Raw genomic sequence first — 16,012 nt, forward strand, 5'->3', positions numbered from 1 at the left:
AGAAGAATTAGGGCATTATCCACCGCGCTGACCAATGGCACATTGGTAGACTTCATTTATCTTCGAAACTTTTGTTTTAAAGATCTATCAGGTATGCAAGTTTCCTTTAATTGATAATAGAATTATAATACACACATCACTTTCCAAAAATCTGAGGTACACACCTCAGGATTGAACCTGAGGATTATGAGATTCATGTCTTCATTTATGATTATAAAATATTTTGAAGACTCTGACTGTAAATCAAACAAAATCCCATTTATGTTTTACCATTTGAATATTCAGCACATGTTTCGTATTACATTCCAATGCCAGATATATTACGGTTCCGATATCTCTAAAATCTTTTTGATATTTGAAAGGTTTCGTAAATCTATACAAAGATTATTTGATATACTTACTTCTATTAAATAGGTTTCATGCTTTCAGAGTCGTAATGTTTTCAATTTTTAATTTAATTATGTGGCTTCCCTCTTCTTCTTATAGAGTAAAATGTAGACCCATGCAAAGCCAATGTAATGCAAATCATGGACATAAAAATTTTGGCAGCCTTATATTTTTGTTTTGCCTTATTGTTTCGTTGTTTAACAATGTATACCACCGACATCATATTTCTGGCTAAAATATACCAACACTTAGCCACCATGAATTTAGTTGTTACCTATCGCTCATACGCTGTGATCGGGCAAAATCTCACCTAAGGATTCCAAATAGTCAGCATTCTTAGAAATCTTAGCCCTTACATTATTAGTTACATTGGACGGCTGTTTTAGTGTCCGTATTTCATGTCATGTAGATATAGATGTGGTACTATTGACACAGAGTACCAATAAGAATGCCTCCTTGAAGAACCTTTAATTTCTATTCCAGAGATTATTTAACGTGTCTCGTAATTCCCCGGCGATATCCTGGTGTTGCCATGCGCGGCTTCTGAGCGCTGCTCTGCACTTGTGGAACGAGAATCCTCTTGGTCATCAGTAAGTCTTGATTTCATTAAAATAAGTTCTACTTCATCTTCATTATTTTTTTTAATTCGAGTAGCAAACGAGCATGCTGTCCACTTTATGAGCGTAGCTTTTATCATCAAGTGGACTCTCCATACTCGTGTCCTACTCCATAAGAATATGAAAAATATGGAACTACATTTTCGACTTTCACGAAACTATTTCATATTTCAGACACATGCATTTGCACATACCACCGAAAACTTTTATTGACGGCGAGCTAGACTTTTATAACGTCGATCGTCTTGGCGGAGTCCTGCCCTTCTTAGTCAGGACCTTACGGTATGGTTATAAAATTACGGTGTCCAATTAAATTTTATTTGCTGACCTCAAAATTAAATTATGTATGTAAAAGTAATCAATATAAAGTATAAATCAAGTATAAATCAAGTATAAATTCTAAGTGGGCAGTCGTTTTAATAGTGGTAACAGGAGGAATAACTCGTAAAAAAACTTGTGTGCAAGTAGGTAATTCGTGAAAAAGTATATCTCCCTTACGACATCCTTTAAGCCAGAACGCTGCTGTTATGAAGCAGAAATAGGTGCGACGGTGATGCCGCCGGAGTCGAACCAAAGGATCTACCAATAGGCCTCTAACCATTGTATGATAAAATTTTAACCGAAGAGTTGGTTTTTGATGAATTGTTAACATATTTACTCAATTATTTTTAGACAGGACCTCATCGACGCCCTTGGAGAGGATAACCCTTTCATCCAGAGCTTTGAACCAAACTACAATAGGGCCGGAGGGATTGACACAGGTATTATTTTTATAAATCTTTACTGTCGATAATTTTAGCAGTAACAATCTTATGGACTGTTAAAATGTATGTTTAAAAACCGGCCAAGTGCGGATTGGTCTCGCACACGAAGAGTTCCGTACAATAAAAATATATTAATATGATATGAAAAAATATATTTAAAACCATCATAACAAAACATCATTTGATATGTTACACGGTGCAGTCTGTGGGTCAAAGAAATGCATGTGTGTACCAAATTTCAACTTAATCGGTCCAATAGATTCGGAGAAAATTAACTATACCAGACATACAGACAGGCAAACACACGAGTGATCTTATAAGGCTTTCGTGATTTTTGTTTTGACGTACGGATCCCTGAAAACCACTTGCTCAATGATCAGAACTGACTTAGATCCCGTTGTTTTTGTGTGACGGTACACAATTACATGTTAAACTTTCACGCTCATCATTTACTTCTAAAGTTTTTGACTTATTTATACATTTGTGGCTAGAAGTTGTCGAAAGCTATATGATATTGTTTATCATAAAAATATCAACCAAATTTATATTAATTTGCATTCGTATTTTTACCGCTTGCGTTGAAACACTCTATCTTTCTTTTCTTTTGGTTTCCATTCCATTCTTTTTGCTCTTCTAAAAATCATTCTGTACAAACATGGCACACAATTCTGATTAAAAATTCGTGCTCATATTCAGTGATCGTGAGTTTCTTGTATTTTGCCTCGTGTCGTTTCATTCGCGAGATCACTGTCGTCATTAATAATCTATCCGAAGTTTTTTTTTATCAAAGATTAATGTTTTAAAATTGCTTCATACAAGCCATTGTCCATAATCGATCTTTGGTAGTTAAAAATTAGATGGATTGAACTTCATATTAGATGGATTGAGATTTATTGAAGATGGATGGATTGACAACGGACATTTTTCAACAGATGTCTCAATTAAATGCAACCTCAATCATTTATTTTTTGTAGGTGTCAGTGATATGGCCGCTGGTTCCCCTGGATTGGCAACATTGCCCCAAGTGATATCGTCGATGGCTAGGTTCATGCATCCTCCATTGCCGCCAGCTGGTAACAGGTGATAACAACACTACAAGACCAACACAAGCATACGCAACACAACAAGCAATGGCACAAGCACTGGCACAACACAAACACGAGCACGTGTGCAAACAAACACAAGTACAAGCAACAACAATTCAAATGCCAGGCCAAACACAAGCATCACCACCATGACAATCACAAATGCTAAAAAATACCGATTTGTTGTATGGAGACCCCTTTAATATTCAACTTTATTTTATTTTTAGTATTTGTTGTTATAGCGACCACCATTATGCATCCTCTGTAAGAATTTCAAGTGTCTTTCTATTAGGGTTCCAGAGATAGAGTCCTGTGACAGACGCGCAGACGGACAGACAGTGAAGCCCTAGTAATAGGGTTCCCTTTTTACCCTTTGAGTATAAAACCCTAAAAAATATAATAATAATAATATCATTTATTCAACAAAATTGCAGCACACAGAACAATTTTTCAAAACTATATTACTCTAAAATAAAAATAAATAATAAAACACTAAAATCAAAATAAATTTAAGAAAAAAAAAACAAAAATCACAAAACAAAGAAGTTTATAATTACCTAGTGCTGTTAAAATACTATGCGCTGCAACAATGGCGAAAGGGAACAAACTCAGAGTTATGCCATGAGCGGTTTAAAACACCTACCCACAGCTCTGGTTTTCAGTTTGCCCCATGATACGAGGCGGCTCGGACGGCCGCCGCCTGCCCGAAACAGTCATCTTTACAAATATAAACTACATACCACATTTTAGATGTATACAATATACATATATTTAAAACTGCACTAATGCAAATATCAAATTTAGACAGAAACCACTCAATCTGCTTTCATACTCACACATGGCTTACATGATCTAACAAGCATTTCAATTTGTAGAATGGCTGGTGAAACGGCACTCGCATTGAAAGGGACGCGGTCGATGATGCCCGGTGCGGGAGCGATCGATACCCGCAGCGCCTATCTGAGGTTGCTGGACGGATTGCTTGCCTTGTATCACGGATCTGCCATAAAACATGCTGAGAAGGTGAATACAGATCAGTTACTGTCACTGCAAGGCTAGGGTCGCGTCTCAGATAGGGTCCATCGAGCTGATTAAGTGTGGATTAGTAGAATATTTCTGAATATGGTAGAACCCTTATGGTAGAATCCTATAGAACCCTTTGTAGGTATCAGGTGAGAAGAGTCCGCCGATTACGAGTAGGTGTGGGTTGGTAGAATATTTTTGAAGGTAGTAGAATCCTTTGTGGTTCGACTCAAGCGGCACTACCGCCACATCTATTTATTTATTTGTTTCTTAGGGACATTTATCTATTTCTGCCTTATAGCAGCAGTGTTAAATGCTACTGTGTTTTGCTTTGAAGTGATTGGTAAAGAAGACATACTTTTCTCGCGACCCACACAGAACTCTCCCATGTTCAAATGATCGTGACTCTTTTAAAGATAAGGGAACGAATAATAGATGATATTAATCTATGATAGAAAGAATAGATGATAATGACCATATGTCATAGTCTAAAATGGCTACAGATGGCATACATGGCTAGCCCCGAAACTACATAATAAATATTATGTCGTTGAAACGTAATTTTTTGATTTTCATTTTAATTTTAGCTGTGTGAACTCCGAGACAACCAACTGGACATGGCGGATTGCCTCCACGACATCGAGCAGCGCATGTGCTCAGTGTTGACAGAAATGCAAGTTGTGGGAGGTGAGTCATCTGTATTTTACTAGAGAGGCAAGTGACATACTATTTCAGCCATAGTAACAGTAATGACGGTCTAGGGTCCGGTCTAGGGGCGGTCCTGGTGGGCCTCCAAACACATTTACCAATCGTTCGGAATTAAAAAGCAGTAGGTACTCTGTCGTAAAAAAGGTCATCAGGGCCAAAAACTAAAATACAAATAAATGTCTACAAGAATCTCCTAAATAATATTATAAAAGCGAATGTCAGGTTGTTTGTTTGTTACACTTTCACGTCTTCATTATTTGTCATAAAATTTTGAATAGACATTGTCCAGGGTTTAGTAAAGGATATAGGGTACCTCTAATCCCGAAGTACCGTTCTCGAGGGATAGATAAAAACCTCTGACTGTGAGAAAACCCGCGGATAAAAGATAGTTTGTAATAAATAAAAAGAAAAACTATAAAGTTGTCTTCCACTATAGTTTTTTGAGAAAGTATTACATTATCTTTATTTATAAAAAAAATACATTTAGCGCTAAACTTTAATACATTAATATAAAATTCAGGAGAAAAAGGCGAGCTGACTGAAATTGATAAAATTAAGAAACAATTGATGGAGAATATGTTATCAGAGCTGGAAAGATCGAAGGCTGTTTATGAGGTAAGCGTTGGATTTATTTTTATAATATAGGAGTAGCAGACGAGCATGCAGTCCGCCTGATGGTAAGTGGCAACTGACGCCTATAGACATCTGTAATCTCACATAAATTCCTACCTGAGATCAGCCGCAGTAATAAATGTAGGTAATAATAATAATAACAATGGTAAATTTTTGTTTTATTTTTAATAACTTTAAAATATATATTGTAGAACTATAACATATGATATTTGACATCTCTACAACATGCATTTTTATTTGATATGCACTCGATATGGTAAGCAAAACTTTTGTTACATTTTTCATTTCGTCCCCAATAGTGTAACCTTTCAATTCAAATTTGTCTTTAGGTCACGGAAAAGCGTATGAGAATCAAATTTCAACTCCTTTGGTCCAATAGTTTCGTAATAAATTGGATGTGACATACGAATGGTCAGATGCTCCAGTGATCTATAAGGGTTTCGTTTTTAGGGTTCCGTACCTAAAGGGTAAAAACGGAACCCTATTAGTATTTCTCCGTTGTCTGTCCGTCTATTACAGGGCTTTACCTCTTGAACCGTAGATAGACACTTGAAATTTTTACAGAGTATATATAAGGGTGACCGCTATAAAAACAAATACTAAAAAAAAAATTAACAAAAAAATACAACCGACTTCTATGTTACTACAAAGTAAAAAATAATTCAGATAAGTGTAGTTTTAGTACATAGTTCTGAAGTCGAGGGGCCACAGGGGGTCTGTGAAACTAGCCGCATACTTACAATGGTGTTTGAAACATGTCGATCCGTGGCGCATCGCGAAAAAATCGCTGAACATACATAAAAAAAAAGAAAATTCCTTTGAGAAATTGGTTAAAAATTAAAAATGTGTGCGAGTTCGACTTGCACTTGGACAATTATTTTTTACTTCATGAGGTACCCTAAAAACTCAATTTTATTTGTCCAGGAGAAGTTACAAGCTGGTGCGTTACAAATGGCGTGGGTGATTGGAGCAGTCTGGACGAAGAAGCGGCAAGTGGAGCTGGCGAAGCATTTCGCTGGAACCCTACACTCCCTCCGCATCGCCTCCGACCCTGACTACGCTAATCATGCCCAAGTAATGTACCTTTGGGATACTGCATTATTAAATTCGTAGCAAGAAAGGTAGTGCCAACCACATCAAAGTATTTTATTCATAAGATTCCCACCTGAGCCACAGATGCGCCGCTACCCCTGAGGACTAAGCTGGAACGCCTCGGAAAAGCCTGTCTCCCTTACCACACCCTTCAAACCAGAACACAGCGTTTAACACTGCTGTTATGAGGCAAAAATGTGGCGGTGAACCGCCGAAGTCCTTCATCTTTATCTTTTTATAAAACTATCATTTAATTAGAGCCGTCACGGGACGCCTGGCAGATGTGAAACATCGACATTATTTTGTAAAAGTAATATGCAGAAAAGAACATAATGTGATAGGAACTAAATATGTCATAATGATAAAATAAAATATTACGATCCGCATGGCGACGCGTCGCCACACCGTACACACTACTGCATATAGACTGTATATATATACCATCGTATAGCGTGGCGACGCGTCGCCACGGTCGCCACGCTACGCCAGAAATCGGTTTTACGTGCGGCTATAGATGTTTCACATCAAAATATATAGTATTATATCTTTCAGACTACAAGTAAAGAAATACTACCGGGCAAGAGCTCTATCCTGGGTGGAGTGAGCTACGCATCCTTGCAGTTGGAATACACATCTAGTTCAGACCAGAGGTAGGTTTTAGATTAATAGAAGTTTCATGGCAATTGTCTGAATTAGAGTCAGGGCCGGATTTAGAGGTCTCGAGTCCTTGGGGCACAAAGGAGTGGAGGCCACCTGGCACCAAATTATTCAGTAAAAATAATTCAGTAGTAATAAACAATTTTTTCAGTTGAGTTTCAATAAATATTTTATTTTGAAACGCAAGTAAATTCTTCTAGTATTCATGTTTGTACAAAGTACTGTAGATAAAGGTAAAACAGCGAAAAAAATATCAAAGGAAAAGATATATTTTTTTACTAGTGTTTACTAGTCGGAATTAAAAAAAAAACCGACGTCTCTATTGTATTGGGCCGCTCTTTTGTGGAGGCCCGGGCTGCCGCCCCGGTTGCCCTCCCTTAAAACCGGCCCTGTACCCTTACCATGAGTTTTTACGTGTCGACGAATATGACTGTTTTGGTATTTGTTTACGTATTGGCCCATACTATTTCCAATCAGCGCCCCTAGCGGATGGTGTCGGAACTTGAACTTGGAGATAGTATGGGCCAATACGTAAACAAATACCAAAACAGTCATGTTTGTCGAAACGTAAAAACTCATGGTAGGGGTACTGATTAGAGTGTCATGGTTCCCCCGCGTCTACTCGTATGTCTGCTTGATAGAAACATTGTTTACACTGTTTTTTTTTTATTTTTTTTTATAATATAAGAGTAGCAGACGAGCATGCAGTCCACCTGATGGTAAGTGGCTACTGCCGCCCATGGACATCTGTAATCAACCCCAGATAGGATTAGATATTCCTACCTGAGGTCGGCCACAGATGCGCCGCTACCCCTGAGGACTAAGCTGGAACGCCTCGGAAAAGTCTGTCTCCCTTACCACACCCTTCAAACCGGAACACAGCAGCGCCTAACACTGCTGTTATTAGGTAGAAATAGGTGTGGCGGTGGTGCCGCCGGAGTCGAACCACAAAGGGTTCTACCACCTTCTATTCTGTTATATTCGTTTTAAGATTTTATATAATACAGGAGTAGGGGACGAGTATGCAGTTCACCTAATAGTAAGTGACCACTGCCCCATGGACATCAATCAACCCCAGATAAGATTCCATTATTATCTGAGATTGGCCACAGATGAACCTGATACTCCTGAGAACTAATTTGAAATGACTCCGGTGCCACCACCAGCATATCTATTTCTGCCTAGTAACAGCAGTGTTAAGCGCTGCTGTGTTCTGATTTTAAGGGTGTGGTAAGGGAGACATACTATTCCGAGGCGTTCCGGCTTAGTCATAAGGAGTAGCAGCGCAACTCCCGATCTCTAGGGTTGATAACAGATGTCCATTGGCGGCAGCAGCCACTTACCATCAGATGGACTGATACTTGTCGGCTATTCGTGTATTATTAATAAAAAAAAAACAATGTGAGCCGTCACGGGACGCCTGGCAGATGTGAAACATCGACATTATTTTGTAAAAGTAATATGCAGAAAAGAACATATTGTGATAGGAACTAAATATGTCATAATGATAAAATAAAATATTACGATTTTTGCGCATGGCGACGCGTCGCCACACCGTACACACTACTGCATATAGACTGTATATATATATACCATCGTATAGCGTGGCGACGGCATGCGTCGCCACGCCAGAAATCGGTTTTACGTGCGGCTATAGATGTTTCACATCAAAAATACATCCGCTTACTTTCAATTGAATGCCATTAAAATAAAGTTACTAACAGTTCAATTAATTTTTAAGAAGCTTTCATCCAAACCCATACATTAAGTAAGTTCACATATAATCTGTCAAATAAACTTCTCATTTACGCGTTGGAAGTTGTACAAGCTTTTGAGAGAAAAGCTCTCAAAGCTACACTCGGTGATCCATTACGGAGTTGAAGATAAGTTTCCAATAATAATTTACTTAAGATAAGTTTCTTCTTAGGAACATGTACTGTATACATTAATATTCATTTGAGGGGTTTTCGGGTTTTTTATCGCACAACAAGTAGAGCTGAAATGAAAAGGGTAAATTTAGTTTACTCTCAATTATTCTAATCCTTTTTTTTGTTTTCGAGGGGGAAACCTTCAAAAGGTACCCGACGACATGGAAGCGAAGTCGGGTTTGTGGGGTTTTTACCGCACTAAAACCCTGGGGGGAGCAGTTTATGTTCCTCCCGCACACCTAGTGTTTACGACGGTATGCGACCACACATGCCGCCGTCCTTCCCGGTGCCGCTTACTGGACGGTTCGAGCTCCCACTCTTGCCGCCCGCAACCCCGGAAGCCCCCTTTTAGTCGCCTCTTACTATTCGTTTCAGGCAGGGGATACCGTAGGCCTACTCTTGTCCCGGAACTACATGGACAAATTATTCTAATCCTAATGCACCTTTGGGATATCATATATAGAAAAAAGCGCACAAGAAATCAACACCTGTCAATTTTTGCCTGCAATTAGTTTTGGCAATTCCTAGATCAAATTGTCAAATTTTACAAATTCCGTCAACTAGAAATTGTCAGATTTCGATTTTTGGTAGGCACAACATTAGATAGATAGATTATTAATAATGGGCGTTAGTTAACAAATATCACTTATATAGTTCGAAATACTGATTAGTTAAGTTAAGTTACAACAAAAGATGAACCTTGAATCATCATCACCAAGTTCACCAACCCATTATTATCTCACTACGGGGCACGGGTCTCCTCTCAGAATGAGAAGGATTAGGCCATAGTCCACCGCGCTGGCCAAGTGCGAATTGGTAGACTTCACATAGCTTCGAAAACTTTCTTTTTTTTAGATTTCTTAGGTATGCAGGTTTCCTTACGATGTTTTCCTTCACCGTTTAAGCAAGTGATTATTAATTTCTAATATGCACATGACTTTGAAAAATCAAAGGTTGCCTGGGATTTTATCCTCGACCCCTCGATCGAGAAGCCGAGTTTATTAACCACTAGGCTATCACCATTATAACCTAGAACCTTGAATATAAGTCCTATTTACGAGAGCCGTGCCTAGCAGTGTACACCACTGCTATAAACCCTATAAAATAATAATAGTCCTCTACAGTCCACAGAGCCCAACATCAAGAGTAACTACTCCCCGTGTGAGTTCCAATCCACAGATTGGACCGACGATCCGCGGTGAGTTAAACCAAGTTATCAGCTTTATGTGGTCGTGCAATGGTAGTGTCAAATAGTAGATAGGTTATAGAAAGTCGATTACACAAATTGAAGATGGTAGAACCTTTCATGGTTTGACTTCGACGGCACCAACGCCAGACCTGCTTCTTCTAATTCGAAGGGTGTGGTAAGGGAGACATACTTTTCCGAGGCGTTTCAGCTTAGTCCTCAGGGGTAGCAACACATTTGTGGCAACCTCAGATTACAGGTACATATTCCTGTAATCCTATCTAGGGTTGATTACAGATGTCCATGGACAGCAGTAGCTGCTTACCATTATGTATACAAAAAAGAGTGAATTGATAAAAGAGTGAAATGAAGTAATTTTCACACTATTTTATGTAAATTGTATTTCCCGTAAAACTTGTTACCTTAAACTTTTTGTATAGGCACTATTAGTCATATATTTATTAAATGGACCTTCTATAACTCTGCTATTCTGTGGTACCACAAACACAATGTTCTGGTTTTTAATGCTGCCATTACAAACAAGTACGCTAGTTAAATAATGCTGTACAATCAAATAAAACAGATACGAATAGTTATATTAGCGGTTTTTGGTCAATTGTGGTATAATGAATGGATGCAAATTGGACATTTAATTTATTTGAGTGTAAAGCAGACAATGAATAATAATAATTTTGTGTAATTATGATTTTTACAAAGTACAATAAATCATTTGAGTAAAAATGCTGAATAAAATTTGGTAAAAAAATTGTTTTATGAATACTGTTTTAGTCTCGTTCCAAAATTGGTTAACATCTTCAGTTACGAGTATATATTTTGGTATTTGGCAAATAGAGATCGTCCGCGAGGCTTGATGAACATACCTAGCGACCTAAAAGTCTCGGTTCACAACCTGTATGTGGGATATTGAGAAAACTACGATAGCGTGATGCAGAAACACTAGTGACTCCATCTCTTGACGAGCTGCGAAAACTCGTTTACATTTTTGTGCTTTATTTTTGACAAATAAAGCATCCAATTGACTATCATATGATATAGATAAGTATAAAAAGTTCGAAAATACCCACCACTAAAGCCATCTACGTTTCATTCGCAGAAGCCAATAACGTAGAGTTCGCGGAATCTCTATTCGCGTTCGTGCCGGAGTACCATGTTGACGCTATGTTGGAGTTGTGCAACACGCTGAGGCTCTATATGCATCCTACAGTCCCCGTGCAGCAGGTTCATGGTATGTAGAGAAAGAAATTGGAATTTACTATATGAAAGAAAGGAAAGAAAGAAAAAGAGAGAAAGAAGAAGGACTGTATGATACTATCATTATACAAAGATGGTAAAACGCCCCAGTTACAACTTTGATAGCACCACTTGTCCATATTTTTGTAGCAGTAGCGTACAATTACTGTATTTTGGTTTGAAAGGTATTGTTAAGTGTTAAAGAGTAGGTGCAATTAATGGATTTCCTTTGATTTTTTATGACATCGAAATCGACTTATACGAGCTTTCATGACATAATTATACTTTCTTCTTAATGACACTTCTTAATGATACTTTATTCAATGACATAATTATAAAAATAATTTATTAGAATTTATTTGTAATTACAATTTCTAAATTTGCATGCCTTGACAGGTGGAACTTGGCGAACTTATATACTTTTACTGTTATTTTATGTCTTACCCATGTTCTTGCAAATAAATATATTTGAATTTGAATTCATTTTACCTAATGCTAATGTTGCGATTCATAAAGATAACATAATTGGTTGTCAATTTGTCAATTAATAAATAATTCATTCTTATGTGTTTACAGCGTATTCTCAGTTAATATCTAATAAATTAATAGTTAATATTTTAATAAATAATAATTTTATAGAGAATACTCCCTTACCAAAATCTTCAAACCAGAACATTTTCCCTTAATTTCTCTACTATAAATATTTTACAGAATGGGAAGAACTGGTGGTCTCCTGCGCAGCGTTCCTCTGTGCGGAGTTTGCTGACCAGCGAATAGTGTTGGCCAGCACGAGGGAATCATTGGTCCAAACATTGGCCTCGTTTGCCACCCAACCAGCCACAATGAGGGCTATAGAACGAGTGCCCTTAAAACAGTGAGTTGCTTGTAGCGTATCATTTTTTTGGGAATAAAACATTGGCATTTGAAAAATGGTTGGTCCAAACATTGACCTCGTTGGCCACTCAACCAGCCACCATGAGAGCTATAGAACGAGTGCCCTTAAAACAGTGAGTTGATTGTAAAGTATCAAATTTCTTAGAAATAGAACAGTAATGTATGCAAAATCATTGGTCCAACAACAGTGTGTTGCTTGTAGGGTAATTTTTTTTTTTGGAAATATAACTTTGGTATTTGCAAAATCTTTGGCAAACATTGGCTTCATTTGTCACCCAACCATCCACCACGAGAGCACGAGCACGAGTGCCCTTGAAACAGTAGGAAGCTTGGAGAACATCAAAGTTCTTGGCAATGGGTATTTGCCAAAAATTTGTTTCATTGGAACCTAGCGATTGTGTTTATTTATTTACAATTGTGCGTAAAACGTTGCATAGAGATTTTTTGAAAATTGTTTGCCTAGTTTAGTTTGAAATTGGCAAAAAGTTCTTTGAAAATAGAAGGTACCCAACCCACTACCCAACTTAGACGATTTTATTTCTTTCATGCGACAACCTTTCCTATTTTAAAATCAGTACTTAGCAGTATTAGATATTTAGTTCTAATTTAACAATATTTGCCTACTAGAAACTCTCAAACTTGGCTTTTTGGGAAGCAAAAACTTCATTGATAGATTGTTTATTAATAATGAGCGTAAATCTATACAAAAAGAAGCTTGTTTCCTTATTCAACAGGCAAATGTCCATGGTGGAAGAACTGATACGTCCATATCAGAACCGCGCTTGGGCGCAGTCCAACTGGGTCCTGGTTCGATTCTGGCACGGATCTGGATTTGGATTCCGACATCGACAATGGCCACATTTAGCTGCTAAGTAAATTTATCTTTTTTATCTATCTTTTTTCTTTTTTATTTAACATTTTCTCAATTTGCCATATTCTTGAAATATCTTCTTTTTAAAATGTACTTTTCTCAAAATATTTTTTTTTTACTATAACTTTCTCGAAATTACCTTTTGCATATTGTTTTCTCTATATTCTATTTATCCTTAAATTAAAAATATGTCCTTTTACCCAAATGTGATTTCTGAAAAAGTTACTTTTTATATTGTTTTTTATGTAAGTACTTCTTAACATTATTATTTTTTTAACAATTTTTTTTCGGCCCGTAAAATCTCTATACAAATTGAACGTAGTTTTTTTAACTGTATCTAATTAAATAAAGCTCGTAATAAAAAATAGGTACGGGGACAGAGAACCGACTGTGAACAATTTGGGCGCCAAAGTTGATGCGGGCCTCATGAGCCAATGTTTTGGTGAGTCCCTTACTTCATTAAATTCAATTCAAATCCCTACCCTCATCATCATCATCATCATTTTTCTTATTGTGTACCCTATTGTATGTATAATTATATATATTATATTATGTGTGTGTTTGTTATGTAACCTATGTTTTGTATAGTTATTGTATATACTTACATGTATAATTATATACGTATACTCTTCCTAGACATTTGAATACCGCCTTGCACGTTTTCTGCTTAGCCTAAAGGTAGACTGGCAGAGAATGCTTCTAGCATTAAGTCCGCCTTTTATACCAGTGTTAGTTAAGATATAATAAAGTAAATAAATAAATAAATACCCTGTATACCTTCGATGTATACCTATTACTATCCCACTGATGGGCACGGGTCTCCTCTCAGAGTGACGGTTTAGTCATAGTCCACCGCGCTGGCCAAGTGCAGTTTGGTAGACAGTTCCCACACTTAGCTGCTAAGTAATTTCATCTCTTTTTATTTCGCCATTTTATACTTACCATTTAAACGTATAATTAAATTTTCTGAATTTGTCATATTCTTTAACCGACGTCCCGCGTGGCGGAGCGGTCACCATACCGGTCTGACGCGCAAAGGGTCCCGGGTCCGATCCCCGGCCAGACAGATATCTAAATGATGAATTTAGATTTCTGTTTCTGGGTCTGGGTGTTTGTGTATTTGTCTATGTGTGTGTCCATAGCACCCACGACACAGGGAATCCTAGTGTGGGGCTGTGAGTGTAGAAAGCGTTTGAGTATTGTATTTTCAAAGGAAGTACCCTTTTCTCAAAATATTATTTTCTATGAATATTTGTTTTTACTACACCCTTCTCAAAGTGCAGTTTCGTAGGGCCCTTATGAACACTTAAGCCTGTCAGTTTCCTTACCATGTTTTCCTTTACTATTATAGTAAGTGATCATTAATTTGTAATACGCACACAATTTTGGAAAATCGGAGATGCCTGGGATACGAATATTCTTAAAGATTTTCTTTGCTAACAAAGTAAAAAACATTATAATTTAATTTATCCATTTCGGTCAAAAAAGAGTGTTTTTGACCGCCACTTGTCTATTATCAGGTCCATGTCCATCAGAAGTGATCCAATCACGTGTGAAGGAATACCTTAAGGGTCACCCAAAGGAAGCGGCAGCGTTCCTCAACTCTCTACTCAGCCAGTTGAATTGGTCCTTTTCAGAATTCTTTACAATGATGCAAGAGGTATGTATGTCTATCGATATATTTTTTGTTTGTTCACGCTTAATGGAAATAACCTAGGACATTTTTATTTCCAATTTCTCTTTTTTTATGCATTTGTTTTGGGTTTAAAGAATTTATTTCTCATAAAGACTTACAGTCACTTACATAAGAACAATAATTTAATTAATAGCTAAATATATTAGTCGTTCGTTTAATGAATCGACCGCTGCTACCCTCATTTAATGCATTTTATTACTAACTTGTTATGCTTAGGTAATTATTTGTAATATATTCCTTTAGTTGTAATTTGAATGCATTAAATGAGCCAGTTTCAATGAGTGTTTTTTCATTTATTTTAACGTAACACCCACCACAACATTTCTTCATCAACTAGGGTTAACTGGTGGAGAATGCCACTAGGCATTAAGCTCGCCCTTTGTAACCACTAGGTTTACAATAAAGTTGAAGTAAATAAATAAATATTAAAAAAAAACAGTAGACAATGACAAAAAATAAGAACTGAATTAAAAATACAACTCTTTAAAAAATGGTCGATTTTGAAATCTGGTTAGCATTCATGCATCATTTGCAGCTGCTGCTATTATTATGTAATACTAGCTGACCCGGCAAACCTTGTACCGCCTCAAAATCTATTTATCAAATATATTTCATATAAAATATAGCCTATGTTACTCGTGGATAATGTAGCTTTCGAATGGTGAAAGAATTTTTAAAATCGATCCAGTAGTTTTTGAGCCTATTCATTACAATCAAACAAACATACAAAGTTTTCCTCTTTATAACATTAGTATAGATAATAAGTGATCTATTTCAAACTGTTCTTAATTTAAAAAAAGACATAAACTTTGAGGTATAGCAATGCCATCATTCTCCTGTTAACATGAATTAAAAAAAAAACTTAAATATCTATTTGTGTACATTGCAAATACTACAACAACCTTTGAAGCCACAAAATCGATATATTTCTTTTGATCAAAAATTTCGATGCGGAAATTGAATAGATCCTCCGATTCATCTAAGTATTAATCAAATTTTGAAATGGTAATAATGGTAATGGTAATAACGGTAAACTTGACGCTCCAGTACAAACTGATCATCTCTAACGTAGTTTTATCTTATTTTTCGGTGGACGAACAACAATTTGTCAGTTTAGCTTAGCTTATTTCAGTGAGTTTAGTTCCTAATTATTTTAGCTGGCGGTGGACGTTCGGCTTTACGATCTACAACTACATTAAAAATCAACTAACTATACACTC

The 16,012-nt window shown here is 36.8% G+C and overlaps 1 protein-coding gene across 1 annotated transcript in view; it reads left to right on the forward strand.

Moving 5' to 3' along the window:
• LOC140756721 (E3 ubiquitin-protein ligase RNF123) overlaps nucleotides 1–16,012 on the forward strand; it is a 43,195-nt gene that overhangs the window by 21,749 nt on the left and 5,434 nt on the right. The window contains exons 16-30 of the mRNA XM_073092271.1: nucleotides 871–977; nucleotides 1,179–1,286; nucleotides 1,677–1,765; nucleotides 2,743–2,848; nucleotides 3,729–3,876; nucleotides 4,464–4,563; nucleotides 5,105–5,199; nucleotides 6,142–6,291; nucleotides 6,862–6,959; nucleotides 10,019–10,092; nucleotides 11,195–11,326; nucleotides 12,043–12,205; nucleotides 12,960–13,097; nucleotides 13,465–13,538; nucleotides 14,617–14,756. Coding sequence (XP_072948372.1) covers nucleotides 871–977; nucleotides 1,179–1,286; nucleotides 1,677–1,765; nucleotides 2,743–2,848; nucleotides 3,729–3,876; nucleotides 4,464–4,563; nucleotides 5,105–5,199; nucleotides 6,142–6,291; nucleotides 6,862–6,959; nucleotides 10,019–10,092; nucleotides 11,195–11,326; nucleotides 12,043–12,205; nucleotides 12,960–13,097; nucleotides 13,465–13,538; nucleotides 14,617–14,756 — 1,722 coding nt within the window. The remainder of the gene's footprint in view (nucleotides 1–870; nucleotides 978–1,178; nucleotides 1,287–1,676; nucleotides 1,766–2,742; nucleotides 2,849–3,728; nucleotides 3,877–4,463; nucleotides 4,564–5,104; nucleotides 5,200–6,141; nucleotides 6,292–6,861; nucleotides 6,960–10,018; nucleotides 10,093–11,194; nucleotides 11,327–12,042; nucleotides 12,206–12,959; nucleotides 13,098–13,464; nucleotides 13,539–14,616; nucleotides 14,757–16,012) is intronic.

This window comes from Epargyreus clarus, unplaced genomic scaffold (assembly GCF_041222505.1).
Source record: "Epargyreus clarus isolate Ecla_fem2 unplaced genomic scaffold, WU_Ecla_fem_2.2 ptg000035l, whole genome shotgun sequence".
NCBI lineage: Eukaryota > Metazoa > Arthropoda > Insecta > Lepidoptera > Hesperiidae > Epargyreus > Epargyreus clarus.